Genomic DNA, 22,936 nt, shown 5'->3' with positions numbered 1-22,936 from the left:
ATCTAGTGGGATTTTGGTAAAATGAAGGTTAAATTAAAGACATAGAGTGGGACAGGTAATTCTCAGCCAATTCAGCCAGAGTGAGGCATGCTGGGAGATAGGGGGTCATGGGTTGTCCTGCAGGGATGGACCATTCAGCAAAACCCTCTGCTCTGAGGAGACAGGGCCATGGCTACAGGAGAGTATACTACAGTTGTCCAAAGGGTTAATAAAAAAAGAGACAAAAAAAAACAGGCACAACAAGACCAAATCTGAAATGAAAACTGAACAAAGCGCCTGGGGTTGGCCAAATAATCACGATCGTGTTCCGTCACAGTCCGACGCTCCAGCCCCGATTCCAAGAGGGCACAAGTGCTTCTGATTATTCGGGGAAGATTATTACGGCACATTTAAAGACTTAACTTGAAGATACAAATCTTAGATTTTAACAATATGTTTCAGAAAAGCACTGATCAGAGAACAGCCTCCAGCCAATAAAACCAGACTTCACATATATGCTGCTGTATGACCTCAGAGCTGACAGAAGAGATTACGAGAGGAATAAACACCTGCTGTTCACGTGTCCGGCGAGGCGATTATATGCAGTACAGACAGAGGAGCACTTTCCCACTCTTTTTTAAAAATAAAAACGTCTGGTCGTTTCTTTTCTGGAGCTAATCGCAATAACACACACCCTGACGGGACGCAGGAGGTTTTTTTTTTTTTTTTGTTTTTTTTTTTTTGCGCAGGCAGATCTCTGGCCCTCACACTCACCACTCGGAGGACCTCCCTGTCCTGGACGGGGGCGATGAGCATCTGGGGCTGGAGGGCGGAGAGCAGGTAGGCCCCGTGCGCCGACACCGTGCTCCCACCGCTGCGGGGGCCCGATGGAGAAACAGGCTGTCAGGGGCCCGCGCTCCACACTCCGGATCCTGTCCCCCCCCCCAACCGCCCCCGCGCCCCCCCCCCCCCAACCGCCCCCGCGCCCCCCCCCCCAAACCGCCCCCGCGCCCCCTCTCCAACACAGCACCGGACCTTTCCTTTCCGTCTCCTGGATCAGTCCATCGCTCTCCCACACCCCCTCTTTCACTCTCTCTCCCCCCTGTATCCCTACTGCTCTCTTCCCCTCTTTCCATCTCCCCCCACTCGCTTTCTCTCCACGTCTCTCCTCCTCTTGTCAGCACTCTCCATCTCTTTTTCTCTTCATCTCTACCCCTCCCGCTTTTTATTTCTCTCTCACTCTCTCTCTTTCTCTCTCTCACTCTCTCTCTCTCTGAATTCATGATGCTCTGCTGATATGGCACACTGCACACTAGCCCTGTCCATGCTATGCTACTGCACAAACACGTGAATGGGCTCAGATGTTGAAATATGAGCGTAACCATAGTAATGACAGCATCTCTGCTCTCTCGTTTCCCTCTCTCTCCCCCAATCCCCCCTCCCAGGGGCCGAATCCCGATTCACTGCCCCCGGCTTCCTCGGCAGTCAGCTACAGACGGGACGGAGGATCAGGCGACGGGGGTGGGGTGGGGTGGTGGGGTCCTTCATCACTCACCTGATGAAGGAGCGCGAGGGCTGGATGCCCTCGATGTAGGGGTCCTGGTTGTAGGTGTAGGGGACGGGCGCGGCGCGGACGGCCAAGTCGATGGTCAGCGTGACGGGGCACTGCGTGGGAGAGGCCTGGGCCGGGGTCTTACAGGTCAGCACACTGGGCGAGATACTGGGGGAAGAGAGAGAGAGAGAGAGAGAGAGAGAGAGAGAGAGAGAGAGAGACAGAGAGACAGAGAGAGAGAGAGAGAGCTCTATGACTCTTTTTCGCATGCTTGTGGTCAAACCCAGCCCCACTGTGCTGTGACTGTGCTACTCACCTGTGCAGCTCACACACTGCGCTCCCCACCGTCACCTGCCTCGCCGTGCCGCTGTCTAAGAAGGACCCGTGCACCGTCAGCATCGTCCCCCCGGACTTCGGCCCGAAAACGGGGAAGATCTGGCTGATAACCGGGTCCTGCGTGAGAGGAGAGGGCCAGCCGAAATCAGAACGGGTCACACTCGGGTCAATGCTTAGTCAGGACACTCGCACATTCGCGGTGCGTTTTTTCGGAGTCTCACCACATAAGCAAACCCTTCTTTCTCCGCCCGCTCTTTCCCGCTGTGCACCGTGACAACGCTGCCATTGTGCGCCGTTTCCACGGCGCCCGGAGCGCAGACCAACCTGCGGAGAGGAAGACGGGCGTTAGCCGAGCGCGCCGCGGACGAAGCCAGCGCTAATCTACCAGCATGCACAGCGTCACGAGCCGGGCGCGAACAACGGGGAAACTGTGCCCACGGAATCTCAGCACGCACAGTTAGCGCAAACAGCCGTTTACTGCAAACCCAATTAAAGAAGGGGGGGGGGGGGTGTGAGATGACTGGACGTCTCTGCAGTTTCCCCTCAGTCAGCCGCTTGGCGTTTTTGGCAGAGTCACGCTCAGAATGCGGGGGGCGGGGACAGCACCTCTCCCCCCCCTCCCCCCGGAGGAATTTGGCGCTGCCCGGTCACCCCGCGGCGTCCCGTGCGCTCGCTCACCGGCTGCTGCCGCTGCTCCCGAGGTCCAGCTTGCAGGGGGCCCCGCCCAGCTGGATCCGGATCTGCCCCGCGTCGAACCGCTCGCTTTTGTTGAAGCCGAAGTCGGTCCCGCAGACAGTGAGCTTGGTCTCCCCCCCCACCGGCGCACTGGCTGGGGAGATCTACCACGGCACAGACAAAACCCCCCCCCGATTTATTTACAACACTTACAAAGACAAAATAACTCATTATCCAAACGCTGTGTTTCTCACCCCACACTGTCTGCTTGGTATTGCACGCTTCACTGACATTAACAAATGAATGACAACATGGGAATTCTCCTTCAGATGCCCAGCTGTTCATTTTGGCCTTGTAAACAATCACTGCGCGTGCGTGTGTATGTGGGTGGGTGTGTGTGTGTGTGTGTGTGTGTGTATGTGGGTGTGTGTGTGTGTCTAAACAGGGAGGGAATCATATTTTTATAACCTTTAACAGCTTGTTTCACACCTTGTTTACATCTTGTTTAAAATGCCCAGGCGACTTTGTGCTCCTGATTTCATTATCAATCACTGACGGGTACAACAAATACAAACAGCACTTCACTGGAGAAACAAGGTGAACACAGCGACATTTCAAAAGTGCAATGCCCTCAGCAAGCACTCCATAATTATGCAGATGGAATGGCCGAGAACCACTTTCGAGAGGGCAACTGCAAGGTGATCTGAAACATTTAAATGCCTGTACATGCCTGTCAATCAAACAACCAAAAGCCAAATAAAGCATTCATTTCTGATGAAGGGAATACTGAAATTCTGATTTTAAAAACACTGGGTTTTTCTTTGACTGCAGTGTCTTTAACCCTGAGTGTGAGAGGAGTGCGGGTTACCGTGGCGATGGTGGGGAGGCAGGACTCCTGGGTCCAGTGGTGGGCGGGGCACTGCGCGGCCCTGGAGCAGCGGTCCTGGCACCAGCCGCAGCCCATGAAGGCCGGCGCCAGCAGGCAGGCCCGGCACGTCCACAGCTGCTCACAGCCCGGGCCCGCCATCGGAACCTTGCTGATCTGGACCAGACAGAACCCGTCAGCACCGCTGTGACCGGACCGCAACAAGCTTGTGTTTGTGTGGGGGGGGGCTCGTCCAGCTAAGAGACTGGGATTCAGTGTGTCACATGACCTATACTGACATAGCATCCAGACCGGGCCGGTGGACTGTGCCCAGCATGGCCCAGGGAGGGAGGGTTTCAGTCAGTGGGGTCGAATGACAGAGTGAACAGAAGCAGACTTTGGCGACTGCACGGAGATTAAGACTATTAAAAAAGGGATTACATCTAAAATGAGAGTTTGTAACACACCATATGATGAGAGTCTAGTAGTGAAAAGGTGGAGAGGGAACAGAGAGAGAGGGGGGCAGGTGGTGCAGACATTGCTGCTCAGTATTCCATGAATCCCTGGCCGGATCATTTTTTGGGGCCCATGGAGACAGCGGCGTGGAAATCAGCTCATGAAACAGCAGCAGTGGCTGGTCAGCACCTGCTTTCTGCATTTAAAACTCCGCCGCTGCCAAAAACCAATGGTCTCTTCCATTGTCTGACAGACTTTTCACATGACCGCAAAATCTAAAATAATAAAATAGCCATAATACCGAATACCGTATCTCTAAACTGTTTTCAAGCACCGTTACAGAAGACAGTCAAGGAAGTCTGACTAATGTCTTTGCCCCACAGTACAAAATAATAAGCACAGAGCACGGCTATGCTTTGTGCACAAGGTGAAACGGATCTTTTAGGTTATTCAAGGTCATACCCAAGGTTATTTAAAACTTCTTTCCTGGCGCTAGTATTTAAGAACAAAATCACATCGCGGTGCTTTTTGCAGGATGTGGTCTCAGCGCAAGGGGAAAACCTTTGATCTGCGTTCTTCCAGAGCCAGGGGGTGGGGGGGGTTGTGGGACAGCGACGGCAAATGTGCCCCTCCGTGCCAGCAGCCTGCCGAAGTACCAAAAAACACAAACAAACAAACGCGGCGGAGAAAGCCACGGAGTCTGTCCAAGTCATTCACCTTGCTTCCCGTCACCAGCAACAAGGACCGGTCCGGGAGGAGGGCCGGCTCGGGGGACACGGGCCGGGGGTCCAGCTGGAAGTCCACGTGCGGCGTCCTCTGTCTGGAGCGGGAGACCACCACCTGAGAGGGGTGGGGAGGGGGGGGTGGGGCAGAAAACCTTCGTTTTTCCGCCTGTTTACCGCGGGGGGGCTATAAATACCACCGTGCAGGGCATAATCGGGAGAGAGAGGGGGAAAGCGTGCGTTGTTCCGGCATATTCTTCTTTTTGTAAACACGCTCCTGAGCGAATGACCGAGAAGCCCCTCGCTTGAAACGGATCGTCTTTCCGCGGGCGGAGAGGGGACACAAAAGAAAAAAAGTTTTTAAATAAAAAACCCTAAATTGCTCGGAAAGAGAGTGGCGTGAGACCTCGAGGCGGGTTGCCGTTTCGAGCCACGCGGGAAGATTAAAGGAAGGAGGGGGGGCACAAAAAAAAGAGGCGAAATCAAAGTTAACCTTAAAAGCGGCCACCCTGCCCGCAGACTTGGAACAGGATACAGGCCCTAAGGAGAGAGATGCTCATTGTGCGGTGACAGGCTAGCCCAGGCTATGAATAGCGCTGTAATTAGCCTTCGGATAATGAGGGTGAGGCTGCAGAATGTCTTTAGTGTCGCAGAGGCTGCTTCCAAAGGAAGGAAGTGTTTGAGGTGCACAGAGCACACAGCACAGGCCAGATATTCCACATCCTCCTACGACCCGCCAATTCATTTCTGTCCCCCGTAGGGCACATGAATCCCTGCTCGTAATCTCAAGAAGCATATATACTGCTCTGCTGAAACTTAGACTGCAAGGGACATTCAATAAAAATAAACAATATTTTTGAAAATATTTTCACTGCAATGTCACACTTGTACAAGGCACTTACATTATGTAAAAAAAATGTAAATACTTAAACTATTTATTTTTCTGCAGGTTTCTGCTTTTAAATTACTGTTAGACTGCCGTCTCATTCCCCAATTTATGTTTTTAACTCGTTTATCTTGTGTAACTTGATGTTTTATGTCACCCTTGCAAAAGAGATTGGGATCTCAGTGGGGTTTTTTCCTGGTTAAATAAAAGGTTATAAAATCTAATAAAAAGGTTACTGCTCATTCGAGTGTCTGGGTCCTGGAAAGTGAGCTTTTTAAACAGAGAGCCAATGCCTCTGTTCTCTGTGTTACTGCAGGCCTGGTCTGGCCTGCCGGTACAGGCTCAGAGTCCTGTGAGAGGTGAGCCCTGACTGTATGTTTCTGAGTAAACAGTACGGCCTCTTTGCGGCACAGTGAAAGTTTTGTCGGGGAAACCCGAGGGAGGTGGGGGGTGAGGGCTTTTGGGGGGGTTGTGAGGCTTCAACAGCCTCTTGGAGATGGGTCTCGGCCAAGCTGCAGGAGCTGCTGGAAACTCCTGAATGTTAAACCTGCCCCCGGCGACCTGGGCTTGGAGGAAAGTGTGATCAAATAATGTGTTCTCAGCAGAACGAAGCTTTCACTGAGATCAAATGTGCATGGAAAAATCAGCGTCCTCAGCCTGCAGCAAATAATAAAAAAAATAAAAATCCATCCTGTTCTTCCCTAACTGTGACATCACTGTGACATCACACTGTTTGCATGAAAAAGTTCTAATTTAGTCTGCACAGGCTGGTTGGGTGACAGAACCGTTTGGGCCACTGGCTCTGTTAGTAAACAGAGAACGACGTTCTGGGATAAAATCTGGATGGTAGCAGTGCTGACTGTGGAGAGCAGTGCCACACAGGGAGGGAGAGTTTAAATTGGCTGGCTACTCCTTATCATACAGCAGCGAGTCCTGTGGTCCGACCCTAGCCTCCGGTCACGTGCGTTTCAGTGCGATAACTCTTTCAGAAGGGCAGTGCTCCGATCAGCACTAGCTCTGAGGGTTATGAATGAGTGGAAATTCAGCCACAAATGCAGCGTAAATTATCCGACTTCATTGTGAAAAATACATGCGACTTTTCGGGGGAGGAAACAATTCCTCAGCCTCCACACTTTTGAGCGGGAACAAAGGGCGGGATCCCACGGACTAGGAACGGGGCCCCACTGCCCGAATTCCAGCACACATCCTCCTCTACGCCGTGCCCACTTTCTCCAGAGGACCTCCGCTTCCCCCCCCCAAAAAAAACAGCTGCACCTCCGCGCTCCCCCCCTCCCCGATTCCCACGCACCGCGAGCGGGACAATGGGCGAGGAACAGCGACAGCTGCAGCCCCGGAGAAACGCGCAGCACGCTCGGAGGGCATGCCACAGAGGCCCCGCCCTCACTGCAGATGCCCCGCCCATCTCTGAGGTCACTTCCTGCAGCTGTTGTGTAGCGTCACCTTTACTCTGCCCCCGCGACTGACTGAAACGTGACCACAGGAAGATTTTTGCTCGAACACCATTCCTGTGAGGACACACACCGTCCAATCGAAACGTACGTGGATTTAGGGTGTCAGGAACTGCAGTCTGCTCACATTACAAAGGGTAGGAAACTAACATCAATCAGGAAACATCCCACAATCCACCAGCCAATTTCATAGTTTTATCAGACAACTAAACATTTAGAATAGAACAGGACCTCCAAGTGATGGGTGGTCACCTGCCAAAGTGGCTGGTAGAGTAGACCGACCAGCCGCCCACAGATAAACTTTACCAGCATTAGGCTGGTGGCTGGTGTTACCCTCCCACCCTGGCTACGCTCACCCCGGCCCCGCCCCGTCTCGTACCTGGATGACCCGGCCGGTGGAGGTGCCCAGGCTGGCCACCGTCTCGTCCCCCATGGGGAAGACGGCGATGGAGGTGAGGAGGAGGTTGCTGAACTGGCCGTGGAAGTAGTCCAGCCGGGTCATGGTGCTGGTGATCTCCAGCCGGTAGCCCTCCTCGTGCCTCCCGCAGGTAGATGAGTCGCCCGCGGAGGTCTGGAACACACAGCAGCGCACCTGTGAGAGCGAGCTCGCCTCCATTTCATAACGAGCTGCAGTTAATAGGTGCAGAAAAGCTCATTTCCATTCATAAGATCACTCAAAATATTCCAGTCATAAACTCAAAACAAACACTACACCTTCCGAATAAAATGCACGTTTTTTGAGCATTTCGATGAGAAGAGTACTTTTCAAACGTTTGAGAAACTGAGGTTGCATTTGCAATATAGCGCCTTTCAGAAATTTCACACATACACACACAGAAATACACAAGAGCACACACATCTCTTCACGATCTGTTCAATACGGTCCACATCCAGACCTGAGCCAGTTCTGGGCGGAGCTTGCTGCAGACACAGCGGCAGTGAATGGATTTCCAGGATGGCTAAATCAGAGACTGAAGCCAGGGGCCTGGGTCTCTATTCCCCCTCCAGTACACTATTACATCCGCCTGTCTACCCGAACGTGCTGGGGTCCAACCCCCAGGGCCCTGCTGGAGCGACTCTGTTCGGCTGCCCAACAGGAGATGAGTGGGAGGACATGTACGACCGTAGCAATCGCAAGGGAAACGGAGGCCTCTGTTCTTAAATATCAAACACATCACATCATCCATTTACACCCCCCATTGGGGCAAAGCCTCTGTTGACCCAAGTGCAAAACGAGCAGAAGGAACCACATCCACCCCTGAGCTCATCCATCTACTGAATAATAATGCTCCAGCGATTCTTTAGTGGAAATAAATCCATCCCTTCTCAGCTACACACTGCACTTTGTACTACTGGCCTATTTATTGCAATAACTGAAAGTCCTTATTTTACGTTCTGTGAGCACATGAGCTGCTGTTCTGTACCGCGTAGCCGCTATTGTGTGGGAAGGCTTTATTGATGGGACGTTTTTAAAAGCCTCTTCCAGTAAATCGTGCTCATCTGTCTTCCATAATTGCCCCCGAGGGGAAATTTTTTATTAAACTGAAGCGAATTGAATTTACCACCAAATCTGCAGTGTGAGAAACAGCGTAAAAAAAAAAAACAACAAGCCACTTTGTTTCCGTTACTCAAAGCTACGGATAAGATAAGCAGCTTCTGGGGAGATGGGGCCCGGTCCAGAATCCAGCTTCTCTGCGCGTGAGCTCATTCCTACACACAGGAGCTCTTCCTGGTCTAATCTCGAGAGGGTCACCTGCTAATCAAAAGGGGGAGTGGGGGAGTGGGGGAGTGGGGGGTGGGGGGCTGTGGTCAAAAAGGCCATGGGTCAAAGATTCCGGCATGAAACAAAAGGATTAATAATTAATGAAACAAGATGCTGGCACCGAAGCCATGACTAAGTGTCTCAGTAAAGCTCACGGGCATTTGAAGATTAAAAGCGGCCACAGGAACTCTGCTGGCAGGATCTGGTTTCCGTTGGAGGACACACGGCCACTCGCAAGCAGCGCGAGGGGAGGAACGCGGTGTGAACCGACACAAGGAGAAGAGGACAGACACAGAAAGCACAGCCTGTGAGAGACCGCAACCCATGACACAACCCATGTTTACAAGGCTGCCCCTTCACATGCGAAGGGTGTGTGTGTGTGTGTGTGCGCATGTGTGTGTGCGTGTGTTTGTTTGCTTATGTGCATGCAAGAGAGAGCAAGATATAAACCTATTCTTTCTCTTATTTTTGTATTTTTTGATACTGTACTCTTCTGTGCTTTCATGCCAAGAAGAGAGAGAGAGAGTGTGAGAGAGAGAGAGAGAGAGCGAGAGAGAGAGTGTGAGAGAGAGAGAGAGAGAGAGAGAGAGAGAGAGAGCGAGAGAGAGTGAGAGAGTAAGCTCTATGACTCACTCCTTTTTGCATACTTGCGGTCAAACCCAGCCCCACTGTTAGTACAAGCTGCTGTAATCGGGGCATCAGTTCAGGTCAGACTTAAAGGAGGCCTTTGAAGCTCTGAGAGACAATGGAGGTGTAACAGCTCAGCCAAGTGGAAGAGCAGCCTCTGCTTCCATTACAGGGGCGAACAGGTGAGGAACACCTGGGAAAGATTAACACAGATCTGAAGAAAAACAAAAAAAAAAGACTTAAACTAATCAAAACCAATTATTTTGTATCCCAGAAAAATCCCCATGGTTATTTCTTCCTACACACCTGCTGATGATAACAGCTTGTATTTGACCCCATTGTTTTATTTGTTGGTGATACACTCTCACCCGTAGCTTGGTGATACTGTACACCCTCATCCTGAGCTTTGGTGTGTCACCCTGCGTGTGTTGAAATCCTCCATGTTGCCACCTTAGTCGTGTGGTTTTCTTAGACCACAGTTTTTGTTCATTTTCACATATTTTTGTATTGAGTCATACCCTTGAAAAATCTAACAAAAAAAACATCGACTGAATGCTCTGCTTGTGTTACCTTATTAGAATGATTACTATTTCAGTCCTGGCAATGAAATGCAGCCATATTTCCAATTTAGCATTTTTACATAATTATTCATTGGTATTACACAGCACAATACTTCAGAAAATTAATCAAATATTGTAGAGATTTTAGTAATAAACAATAAGGGAAAACTATAAGCTTTTATTTTATTTAAAAAATTTATCAAAATATAAATAACTTCCGTAGTCACATTGCAATGACGTTACACAATTGTGCAGTTTTTATGAATAAAACGTTGTCTGATTTTACTCCTAAACTTATCTGTACCAAGGATAATTGCACAAATATGTTACCAATTGAACATATGTTATATTTATATATCCTACAGAACAAGTAACATCCACTACAGAATATTCCGGCAGAGTTCCAGTTTAGCAGTGAGTAAATGGTACCACATGAATTTTTATAAAATAATGCATAATGCATTTCCTATCTGAAATCCAGGTTAAGAAAAATGGGGCACATTGTTTTAGCACAGCAAACAGGCTAGGCATTCTTTTTCTTCCACTTCTGACTCACTGTAGCATAGAGGAATTTTTTAATAAAGAAATGTGTTACTGTCATCATTCCAGTGAAGCATTTGTGTCACATTACTGTCACTGCTGACTAAATTAAATTTCACACAAATTCTGTAGATGAAAGCAACGGACTGATTGGAAGATGATTAAAGTCTTTGTCCGTGCGTCCACATGTGTGAGCGCCAAGGCAAGGAAACATAGCGGCAAGGAGAGCTTAACCTCAGCTCCAACACTACGTCTCCAAAATGGCAGAGACGTACGACCTCGCTCTAGTGCCACTTCACACCCTCTAGAACAATCTCCCAGAATTCCCAGGTATGCAAATGAGCACCCATGTCATTGGCTGGAATTCCCAGACACCCAGTCTCAAGGGCTCCCCACTCACTGACTCGGTGCACACGACAGACAGCCTGCGAGACGTGTCCACTCCACCTTAGTGTGATAGTGCGCCTTGGGGTCGTCAAGCCAGCCTAAAATAACCTGACCTCTGACCCCTGCGTAGACCGCTCCACTGGGATGCACAGGGGAGTAGGGGGGGCGTCTACAGAAAGGGCCACCTGTCCTGCCCTGGGCACGTCGCCCTGCAACCCGAATCCCTGCACACTTGGCGAGGTTTAGGCGATTATGAGATCCCCCCCCCTCCCTGCCCCCGTTATGACTGCAGTGCAGACTGGAGAAGCTGGATTAAAGCCCACAAAACAGGCAGCTGGGTTTGGGAAGGGGCGCTGGCATGTGGGGGGGGGGTCCCGCGGGGAGCATGCAGACGGGATGCAGTCCCAGTGCATTCAGAGGAAACAAAGGAAATGTTCCAAAATGGCAGAGGGACAGTTGGTGCATGCATCCACACCCACACCAACACATACACCCACACTCACTCTTGCTTCTCTGGGCATACAAACATATACACGCAAACAAGCACACACACAGGCACACTTGGATGTGTACATACAAAAAAACACACAAGAGTCATTTTCTGTTATGAAAATATTGCAAAGTGGCATAGGGAACATCACACAGTGTAATATTACAGGTAATAAATAACAATTACAAACAAGTATTATCAATACAGTATTCCCATAAATACATAATGGCCGCTCTCAGAATGTAAGATGGAGAGTGCAATGAACACATCTACCAACTGTAAGCATAAGCGCTTTCAGCGCTGAGTCTGCTTGTTCACCCAAAGACCTTTGTGCGGTGAACACACAGAAACCATTAGCCAATAGCGCTGTGCGCTCCCTCACATGTGACCACCGCAGACCTCGCAAGTAAATGAAATGGGGAAAGAGAGAAGCGCACATAAATGCTAACTGCAGATACTTAACTGTCGGGGCTGTGTTCAGCGTTAGCAGCCATGAGTTATGGGCAGTCTCCCAGCATCAGTCTTCCCGGTGCATTAGCCGTAAATTCCATTGATTCCAACAGACACAACGAAGACGTCTGAGATTGTTTCCCACGATGCACTGCTTCCCTTTAATCCGAAACATGAAATGTAATTTATTCCAGGCGGAAACCGCGTTGGGAAAGAAAGAACCAGAGATCCCCAAGTAGGGCCCGGTTTCCTTCAGAGGGAATCGACTGGTGGAGAGAAAAAAACGTGTCTGAATTTCTGGTCCTCTTTCCCAACTGGTTGAGTTCATTTTCATCTGAGCGCTCTCTCACACTTATGTGACCATCTCAGGGCTGAGTGAACAAATGCCCACAACCCGCTGCCGGCAAGATGATTGGAGGATGCAATGCATGCACTCCCTGCAGCTCCAGTCAGTACTGCAGTAAGGAGCTGTGTTGGGCAGTGATTGCAGGTATTTCATGAGACTGGCACGGAAAAAGCTATTGTCCCCAAGGTCTTACACTGACAGAAGTTGCTTAAATACAGTATATGCTGTCTGTGGACCATTATGCTAGTAAAGATGGACACGCTATTGAGGCTCAAGTTGGAGTCGCTGCAGAGAACTGAAGCAGAGAATCGCACAAGCTCACAGCACACAAGCGTGTTGAGCCACGCACTTGAGCCACATTAGAGGAGCACCTTCACCTCACAACCAAACACTGTACTGCACAAAACCGTTCTTAAAAAGCTAATCGCTAACGTGCCCTGCCACTCACAGGCTGCAGGGGGGACTGGACTGCTGTGAAACAATGGGCTCATTGTGCTGCTTTTTCACACCTCGTTTGTCTTTAAATCACACCCCGAAAATGTGTGAAAACGAGCCCCGTTTGGGAGCCTCTGCTCCCCCCCCCCCCCCCCGTCCCGGGGTCCCCTGAGATTACGTCAGAACAATACAGGCCCTAAATCTGTCCGTGTGGGGGAACAGGGCCGTGCGTGAGGGGGAACATGTGCACCCAGGGGTAGGACGGGACAAAGGAAATAATGCACCGCCCCTAAAAAGAGCTCATAAAAAAGCAATGAAAAGCCATCACTCCACACCGTCACAGCAGTCAGTTTCACAGCCAAAGATCAGACTACAATGACAACTACAACAGCGCTCTAAGGGACTCATTTCCCAAAGGGCTTTGCAAATGCAAACCACTACCTTGACCAAAGAAATTGATAGAAATATTGGGTGCACTCAAGACCTGAATTTGATCTCCTATAAAAGACCTGGTGGAACACAGTTTGGGAACAAACAGTGGGAAATTCCACGGGTAAACATTTCAGTGCAATAACAACTGGAGTCATCCTGGCAGAGATTCATAAAGCCTCCAAATCAAACAGTGATAATCTCTCTCTCTTTTCTCCTGAAAGCCAGGTCACTGGGGCACGGCCTGTTTGCTTATCAAACACTGCGGGGCACAACTCCTACGTTCCAGAGAAACAATCCCCCCTCCCTCGACCCTGAACTGCCCCCTCCCCCTGTGTAACCCCCCCCGTGGTTCTACTCAGCTGGTTATCTCCCACGGGGGATCAGTGACATCAAAGCGCAGCGGGGTCTCCTCTCAGGGAAGTGCCGGGGGGTTCGCGCGCTGCTTCCTGGAGCGGAATTCCGCCGGACCCGCCTTCCTGTTCACGCTTGTCGCTGCGGAACGCTGCGGGCCGCAAGGTCGGCGGCCGGGGGGGGGAAGAACAGCGGCCGTGCTGATCCCCAGCTGATCCCCAGCTCCCCCCCCCCCTCCCCCAGCGCATCGCTACACTCAGCCGCCGCGTGCGCTAGCCCCTAGCCGGAGAGCGGCAGGATTCGGGTTAGCCTGTGGGCCGGGGTTCGGAGCCGCTTACCCGTAAGGATAGGGCTGCAGCTGCGGGACAAAATATGCCCCCCCTCCAATATACTCTGCAACAAATTAAACACAGTTACACCCCTTGGGCCTGGGCCCGGGACACAGTGTCCCCCACTCCCCAAATCTCTGCAGCCCTGTGTAAGGCACATATGAAACACATGTGATGATAGGTTAACATTAAAGGAGCTGGATTTGCCCTATATTCAGTTCTGCATTATGGCACCTTTAACCCACATCATAGTATGAACACAACTAACTGCAAGTGCACGCTGTTGTTCTTCCAGCTAAAACAAACACAAATCCCTCTGGCAGCTGACCGAGCCCCGCCCCAGAGCCGCCCCGCCCAGCTCCAGAGCCGCGCAGCCTGGAGGAACGAGCGTGGAAAAAAGAGGAAGTGAACGCGCCGAAGCGTTTACCGCAGAGGAGCCCGTCAACAGCTCCCCCAGGGAGGGTCGTTAACTCGCACCGCACCCCTCCCTGCCCCCGCCCCCCCGACCCCCGTCCCGCCAGAGACAGCCCACAGGCGCAGGTGTTACCGGTTATCAGGCGGCTTCCAGCACGGAGACAACGGGTCGCGCACGCACACACACGCACACACACGCACACACACGCCCCCCGTCCAGATGTGATACGGAGCCGTTTTCGTTAATTATTAACCGTAAGGTAAAACACCCTGAGAGAGACAGAGAGAGAGAGAGAGGGAGAGAGAGAGCGCTGGGATGAAGGGATAAGCGGTTGAGAGAGGGAGACTCAGGTCTGTGTTTGTTCCTTCATCATATCTGTTATCTCTCTCTGGTGTGACACTGCATGCAAATATTTACTCTTGAGGGTGGGAAAAGGGGGAAGAATTGTTTTTTTGTTTTTTTTGGATAGCGGATCAAACGCTCTGAACTGAAGAAGCTAAGAAGGCAGGTTTGAGAACAACAGCACTTTCATTTTACCGGTAAACTTTGATGGAAAAGGATGCAACGCTGCCTCCAACAGGATGTGACATCACAGTAGCACCCATGTCACACCCCCCCCACCCAAAAGTTCCGTACCTGGAGTGTGCGAAGAAAAAAAAAGGCCACAGGTGAACTCTACCTGTCGACTGAGACCTGGAAATGGGGTCGAAGGAAAAGCGAATCCCACAGATCCTCTACACCTCATAAAACACTGATCACCTGCAGCACGGTGCAATCACGGGCTGGGCAAATGTAGACTGACCACTGACCCCCTTCCTCTACCTTAACCACCCTCCAGTGAAGCAAGACAACCAGGAATCCAATACGCATTCTCCTCATATAAGCCTGAGGTATAAACATGTAAAAATCACCCCTCGTGTAATTGCAACATCTGAAACCTGTATTGCAGAATCGCAGTGCACACCACAATCAATTAACCTTCACATTCAATTTAAATCCAATCATATTTAGCCGTTGTTTTGTAAAATAAGAAATCGATTGTAATTGCATCGTAGCTGCGGCCTCAAAAGCGGCATTATTTTTTTTCCCGCGCTCTGTCACAAAGCAATGCTCAGGTTCACTTGTACGATCCCAGCTATTAAATATCCAAGACACAAAACAATCACTCCCCACATCAGGGTAATACATCTGTCTATTGCCTTTACTGATAGTCCCAGAGAACAGGGGATCAATACCACTTCAGGAAGCCTCTCGAGCAGTTACGGCTGCAATTAATTAGTCTCTCGTTAAGAGTTCTCTGCACAGCACTAATGAACACGACCCATTACAAGGAAGATGAACCTGCAGGTCTCTTTCAGTACTGGACACCAAATCTGGCTTTATCGGGAAGGCTTTCCAAGCCTTGCCAGAAAATTAGGCTATTAAACTAGTCAATCTTTCAAAAAAATTTAATGGTTAAAAAAAACAAATATTTGAATGAAGGCGGCTGCAGCTCAGCTGATCAATGAGTCATTTATTTCAGGTTTAGCCCATAGCTCAAAGCTACAGTGATGGAAGTGCCCGATTCTGACAACACTCGCATATTTCCACACCACTTTAAAAGTTATTGTTCCAAACAACCATCGTTTCCGATGCATTCTCATCTCAGGGATTCCACAGCTATACCGTATGTTACGGGTTCATCGAACACGTTCTGCCGTGTAATCGACAACAACGAGAGGATTATAACTCAAGAGGGACACTATCGCAGATTAATATGAAGCTGCACTGCATTACCACTTCTCCCAGGGCTGACATGAGACAAAATGCACACCAAATGTGGCTCAGTGAGAAAATAACTTCCAGCGAGGGCATTTGCTTAGAATTACTGAGCATGTAGAAATGACCTCTGAATGGCTGCCTTGCTTGGTGCACACAGTGCATTCAGCTTCACATTTCATTTTCAATCCGTGGCTCCTTCTCAAATGTTAGCTGGCCTTCTTCTGTAGGACTAACCATGTACACGTGCACATGCTACACAGGTTGTATTTAAACTGCCAGAAGCACCTTGCTCACCATTTCTCTAATCGCAACGAAGCAAGCAACTGAAAAATCAGAGTTTGGGGGGACAGGTCTATTTCCATGCTAACACTGCGCCTGTGGAGCCTGGCAGCTGTTTGCAGCTGTTTTCAATGCAAAAAAAAAAACCCTCCAGGTGCAGGGAAGTGTGTAATCTCTGCACCCGCACTGAGTCTGACAAGAGGGTACAATAAACGCCTCGCCTTCACAGATTGCTCCACACACAGAACCAGTGCTTCACTTTTTTTAATTTTTTTTTTTTTTTTTAACAAAAATCACATCCAGCAGGCTCCTGGGATTTAATGTGAAATGTGTGAGATCAGACACACGGAAAGAACGGTTGTGCTTTACGTAGCAGAGACTTAGCCTGTGTCGGTGATTCAGATGCAATGCTGACCTCGGCTCCATCCCCTTCCCCCTGGAACAGGAACAGGGAGCCAGTGGAAGGGGATTGAGATTGAGGTTCCCAAAACACCAAGAGCCGCATCAGACCTGTTAGCGTCTGAACAAAGCGCTGAGCGAAACACTGCGGAGGGGCCAGTTCCATTCAATCAGCAGGGGGGCCACAGTTACATTCCTGTGGCTATTGATCCCGGGGCTGGAGAGATGTGTGATCGATGCTGATGAATGTGACGGACAGGGAGGAGGCCGGAGAGCCAATAAAAACAGCACAACACCGTGATTTATGAGAGAGAGAGAGATAGAGAGAGAGAGAGAAGAGAGAGAGAGAGGGAGAGGTAGAGACAGAGAGAGGAGAGGGAGAGATGGAGACAGAAAGAGAGAGAGGGGTCTAAGGTATGTACTGTAGAGAGAAAGTGCTCTCACAGAGCAGTCTGCAGCAGTACTCCCAAACCACCTCTTCCCAGTTCAATGAGCACATTACTTTTTCCTTTCTGGGACTTGAACCCTTAAAAAAGGAACCTAAATATGTCAGAACCAAAAAAAAATGCTAGCACTAGCAGTGTCAAATTTCGCTATTGTTACAATCTTTCTTTTCACACACGCATCTGGTCCCCCAGGTCAACCCCCTCCCCCGTCCACCCCTCAGCACTACTGTATTACCCAACGTGCACCAGCGGCTCTCTGTCCAAATGCACACCGCTCGTTTCCTGTCTGCGCACGGACCAATGAAGCGTGAGTTTTTGGGAGATGGAGCTCGAATCCTTTGTGAACTGAAACGTGTTGAGACCCGGGGGGGGGGGGGGGGGGGGGGTCTGAGCTCTCCCAGGCGTGAGTCCAGGCAGATTAACCGCCATCAGACCCGCTATCCCGCCATCGCTGCTCCCATTGCTCAAGAGCAGCTCTAAAAGCGCACAGATGATTTAAACTGTTTTTACAGCAAGTGCAGGCGTCTTTTTTTAATCTGCTCTGTCTCCTTTTCAACCCCAACTGCAAAGAAAGCCAAATGATGTTTCGTAAACTCGTGGGGACACACACCTGGGCTGATTCACCAATTTAACCCAGGTGTGTGCGCCCACTCAACGGGTAGGTGTGGCTCCAGCCTGCCAATTTTTTTTTTTTTTAAACAAATAAAAACAAGTACTCAGTGAAGCTATTCTGGTTGGGCACTTTGAACACAGATGCAACAGCAGCACACTTTTTAAGCACTTGCACTTACTGTACAGCCTTCGGTTTAGAACTCAAATTGCTAACAGCTGCTCCACGTGCATCTGAGACCGCCCCACCTCCACCCTCACCCCCACCCGCCCGCCCGCCCGCCCGCCCGCCACGCCCAGGCGGGGGCCTTACCGAGTTGTAGCAGCGCTTCTCCTGGGGGCCGCTGAAGTGTGCGGGGGGGCGGGTGTGGCACTTGTGGATGAAGTCCCTGAAGAAGACGGCCAGGTCGCGCAGCGGGATGACGCAGACGGCCGAGCTGGGCGTGGCGCGGGGCGAGTCGGGGCGGCTGCGGGCGAAGGCGGCGAACAGCACCTCCTCGCCCTCGTCCAGGCCCATCTCCTCCCGCAGGGCGCGGCCGGGCCGGGCCACGCTGGCCGCCTGCAGCACGTTGAACACCTCCATGCGCGGAGCCCGCCTCCTCCTCTTCTCCGTCAGGATGCACTCGAAGGGCAGCTCGGCGTAGCGCCTGAGCTCGGCGTCGGCGGCGCAGGCCCGCGCCACGCGCGTGTGGAAGCCGCCGCCCGCCGGGTCCTCCCGCTGCACCGACAGGAAGTACACGTGCGGCCCGCTGGCGAAGGAGTGCACGTAGCGCACGGGGTAGGCCCCCCGTAGCCGCGGCGACAGGTCCAGGTAGGACTGCTCGGAGAAGAAGCGGAAGCCGTCCTGCGTCTCCTTCATCTGGCGGACCGAGAAGACGTGCGTGGGGAGGAGGGGCGGGGCCTGCGGCCCGGGGCCCGGGGCCTCCAGCGAGTTCCCCACGAAGAAGCGGACCACGCCCCCGCTCTCCACGCTCTGCACCCGCGTCCCGTAGGGGCCGGCGATGCAGTCAGCGCAGCCGTGGCGCCCCCCGGAGGCCGTCCTGGGGGAGAGCATGCACTGCGCCCGGGCGTCCCCGAAACCGCCGGCCAGGAGGTGGCGCTGGCACACGCCCCCCTGGGCGGAGCCGCAGCTGAACAGCTCGTCGTCGTAGTACGTCTCCACCAGCAGGACCACGTTGGCGTTGTCCCTGGCGACGGCGGCCGACGCGTTGGCCCCGCCCCCGCAGTCCTGGCAGGGGGGGCAGTCGGGACGCTCCAGAACGGGGCCCGTGCGGTACTCGGAGCTCTTGGCCAGGCCCCCGCTCAGCAAGTAGATCCGGTTCACGGCCCCCGCGTACACCTGCCCTTTGAACACCAGCAGGTTCTGGATGGGGGCGTCGGCCTCGAAGCTGGGGAGCTGGTAGCTGACCGACAGGTTGAGTTTGGAGCCGGAATGGGGGGCTTCGCATTCCCCGCTCACCTGCGCGCTCAGCCCCCACAGCGCAAAGACCACGCACGCGGTGTCCAACAGCCAGAGCTTCATCGTGGTGCCTGCGGAGAGCACAAGAAGACCTCACAGCGTGAATCAGGAAACACGGCATCAACCAAAAGTGCCGGTACGGTGGACCACCGTCAGAAAGCGGACTTTTATTTTTCGCTCTAAAAATAGAAACACTTCCTGGCCATCAGAAAAGAATGTATGATATGCACAGGGAGGGGCACCGATGCACTTTAGGCTAAGACTAACCCCTGTGGGCAGCAACACGAGCCACTACACAACATCGCCTTTGTAGCTTCCGAGTGACACACGCAACCGCTATTACTGGTCAAACCAGGGAAAGGGCTTATTCTATTCAGGGAGCTGTATACTACGCAGCTCCGAAAAGAAAATGTGTCCAAAGTTCTATTCCTGCCTCTGACAAACGCGTCTGTTCAAGTTGCGGTTAAGTCACGACCAGAGAAGACATGCAGTGAGGTCCATTGACGCTCCTTGGCTCTTTAACCGCACTGTGACCGTGCCATATGAATCACCTGACACGCGGGAATAACACCCCAAAGCGCTACATTTAGAAAGCAAGGACTGGCCCAAACTGGAGAAAAAGCGACCTTCTAGAATTGTCCATTATTTGACGCACAGGGTTTAGATCACGAAACCATGGGTTTAGCCATGGGTCGCAATTGTAAAGAGATGTGACTGCGAGAAACTTGCATCTAAAGTGATCTTCAGAGTGCTGTGATTAGGACAGATTTAGCATTTGTGAGATTATGGCCACAAAAACTAAACGTAAAACAGATTAACAAAACATTTCCTACATTCGTAAAAGTCGATTTTCTTGGATAGTTATAAAAAACTTCAACAAAAAATAATTTTCGCTTTTATGGACATTAGTTCCATGTAATGGTTTGACTTCCATTTAATTTGGAACACTCTGCAGCCTGGACTTTATTTGTCAAATTTAGTTACTTAACGTTAGAATAAATACATGCTTTACATTTCAACATAAATATAAGTCCCATTGAAAAATACCGACAGGCAAGCAAAAAAAAAAAAAAAACTTCTCCATGCTTAGGATACATGTGGATTTAATTTACAGGTGCGCATGCCAGTGGTTGCACCGTGGAGCGATGTAAAAATGCACCTATTTCAGAAACTCATCCTCTAAGCGGGTTTTCAACGGTAACCTCTAAAACTGTAATATTTCACAAGAGACAATTTTACGAACCGTAAAACAGATGAAATAATTCATGCTGGCTCGCCTAGCTCGGGGTTAATATCTCAGGCACCGCACACTGTTGCATGACAACGAGAAAAAGGCGACTCAATTTGCGCTCGTGCTTTCAGTGTTTTGGTCATTTTTAACTAAAATGAACGAGGCATAGCCCATTAAAATTGGGCCACTGCATCCACAGAAATACACACAAATTTATATAATACGAAACGCTATCCACCGTGTGCATTGTGAAGGTTCTGCAGTTGACGTTTCTTTCTACAATATTGTAGCCCCAAGAAAGTTCTCTGCATCAACTGAGTCCCTCTTAACTTACACTATTTCAAAATATACGTTTCCAAATCAGAAACAAACAGCGGTTGTGTTTAACATTTCAAATAATATGTAACAAAACCGTTTAATGTGCGTCAAAACACATGCCTTCTGGACCACACAGTGTATAACAGTGATTTACAAGCACCCTAAGATATATTATTCAATCAACAAACAACAAAATTGATATCCATACCTGTTTGTTCCAGGGCAATCTCCGCAATATGGTGTTGGGTTCAAATCATGTTAGAAACTGTCGTCCCGAGCTGCTTCTTTCATCGACAGTTACAAAACTGAGGACAGACTCCAAGGATGCGTTTGCGCCGACTTCTCGTTTTCCATAGCCTGCTTAGAAAGAAATCCTCTCTCAAAATTATGTTGATTCACTCCTTTTCACGAGTTCTTATTCAACTTGTAAATGCAGCCTTTGATTCACACGGGATTATTTTTCCATTGTTTTATTTTTTTTTCGTCTGTCTCCGAAAGTATGACCAATACTGCGTCCGCCCGGTGCCCTGCAAAGATATGCGCTCCAGTGCCACAGGCTTCAGGTGAGTCTGTCGAGTCGATGACGTCACCGAGAAGGCTCAAGGTAATGTGTGCGCAATCCAGCCAAGAATCACACTGACTTTCCCTTCCAGACATTGCATTTTAATTGTATAATATCATTTTAATATAAAACACATTTTGATGATATGCAAGTCATTCAATTATACTTACTTGATATCCTAGGTTTAGCTCACATTGCTTAACAAAACAAATTCTTTCAACAAAGACAATGCAATGCTAAGACGTACAGTGCTCATCGTTATCTATGATTATTTTCCCAAAACGTACAAGGTACAGTGTGCACAGTGTGGGCAGTTAAGCACTGGACCCATTGGGCAGTTAAGCATTGGTATTCATGCACTACTGTAGCCTACTCGAAGTGTCAAGTGCAAACACAACTTCACAAAAAAAATATTTCGTGCCTGTTTGACTCATAACGCTGGTTTACAGTTAAGAATAATAAAACATTCCGCATTCAAAAACGTTCCAACACTCACCTGCGTTCTAGGGGAAAGAACAATGGACAAGGGCTTTCTGTTGGAGACAATCCAGTAATGCATAGGTTATCTACTTAAAAAAACGAGGTTTGACTCCGATAATTATCGAACGAATACATGCAGTTCATCTATTAACCGGATGCTCATCTGCATATCCTGTTATTATTCGTTGCGCGACACTGAAGAACTCGTTCCTTAAAAACACCTGCGTGAAACAGGTTCCAATCAAAACACAGAGATACGGGGGCTATCACGAAGATTGTTCTTCAAATTTGACATAGATGATCAAAAACACAGACGGTACCCTGTATAAGGTTTAAACGGCCCTGGGAACATTTGGGTTCAATTTGGTTGTAGGCTGAAATAGATGGGCTATAATAAATAGAAACAAAACCCTTATCGAACTTGCAAGTTACTTTTCGCCAGGTTAGAGAGAGCCTGCTGAGCAAATTAATTACCAACACCAGACACAGGTAGCCTCAATTCAGTTTTTAACTGTAGCCAATGTGCCCTGCTTGATTCACGGAGTGCTATGGTGGACTTTCTTGTTATTCAGCTTTAAATGATTAATTGAAGAAGTTTATTTCAGTTAACCCACCTCACCCAGTCAGAAGGGGTTGCTGGTTTCAATCCAGAAACAAAAACCAGTAGACCATGCAACTTTCCAGAACCCTGGTTTACGTGGTTCGACTGCCATCTGCTGGAGTACATGACACCCTGACTCCGAGATTTGGGAATTTCAAAGTCGGTCATAAGGACCGACTGTTTTGTATTCTGGTTTTCGCTCCATGCATATTTACAGCATTTGAAAAGAGGTTTAAATTGTTAATTACATAATTGCAATTTACATAATTGGAAGATGAAGGATTTATAATCTTAAAACCACATTCAGTCAAAACAGCTGTGCATGAAATAAATAAAAAAAGTCTCACATCCCCAATCTAACAACTCCAGGTGGACCACTGTACTGTTGACTGTGACAGGAGACAGATGTTTCTGTGCACGGTAGACAGCTCTGGAGATGCCACCATTTTGAGAGACATTGCAGGAATAAATCTTCTCAGGTGTGCACTGAGAATATGCTCTGGTTTCCATTAACTTTCTGTGTACTGCCCGTACACCAAGGGTTTCTTTGAAGCAACATTTTATGTTATTTTTAAAACTAGTAGGTACGTGATCACTGTGTTCTTTGTTTCAATCATAGTCCAGTTTAAGATACGGCACAGTGAGGTTCAGTGATTGGACATGACGTTGACCAATCAGAAATGTGGAGAAAGAGAAAGAGGAGGCCATGAAAGAAGCTGCAGGTGGA

At 49.8% G+C, this 22,936-nt stretch overlaps 1 protein-coding gene across 1 annotated transcript in view; it reads right to left on the bottom strand.

Moving 5' to 3' along the window:
* Nucleotides 1-21,118, bottom strand: part of LOC118219163 (hepatocyte growth factor receptor-like) — a 35,537-nt gene extending 14,419 nt beyond the window's left edge. The window contains exons 1-10 of the mRNA XM_035402127.1: nucleotides 20,775-21,118; nucleotides 17,872-19,088; nucleotides 7,320-7,511; nucleotides 4,581-4,703; nucleotides 3,411-3,584; nucleotides 2,546-2,706; nucleotides 2,089-2,191; nucleotides 1,848-1,984; nucleotides 1,535-1,699; nucleotides 754-853 (exon numbers count right to left, since the gene is read on the bottom strand). Coding sequence (XP_035258018.1) covers nucleotides 754-853; nucleotides 1,535-1,699; nucleotides 1,848-1,984; nucleotides 2,089-2,191; nucleotides 2,546-2,706; nucleotides 3,411-3,584; nucleotides 4,581-4,703; nucleotides 7,320-7,511; nucleotides 17,872-19,080 — 2,364 coding nt within the window. The 5' untranslated portion in view covers nucleotides 19,081-19,088; nucleotides 20,775-21,118. The remainder of the gene's footprint in view (nucleotides 1-753; nucleotides 854-1,534; nucleotides 1,700-1,847; nucleotides 1,985-2,088; nucleotides 2,192-2,545; nucleotides 2,707-3,410; nucleotides 3,585-4,580; nucleotides 4,704-7,319; nucleotides 7,512-17,871; nucleotides 19,089-20,774) is intronic.
* Nucleotides 21,119-22,936: the final 1,818 nt, after the last annotated feature.

The sequence above is a fragment of the Anguilla anguilla genome, chromosome 19 (genome assembly GCF_013347855.1).
Source record: "Anguilla anguilla isolate fAngAng1 chromosome 19, fAngAng1.pri, whole genome shotgun sequence".
NCBI lineage: Eukaryota > Metazoa > Chordata > Actinopteri > Anguilliformes > Anguillidae > Anguilla > Anguilla anguilla.
The sequence above is the reverse complement of the archived record's forward strand: the minus strand, read 5'-3'. Positions and strand labels throughout refer to the sequence as shown.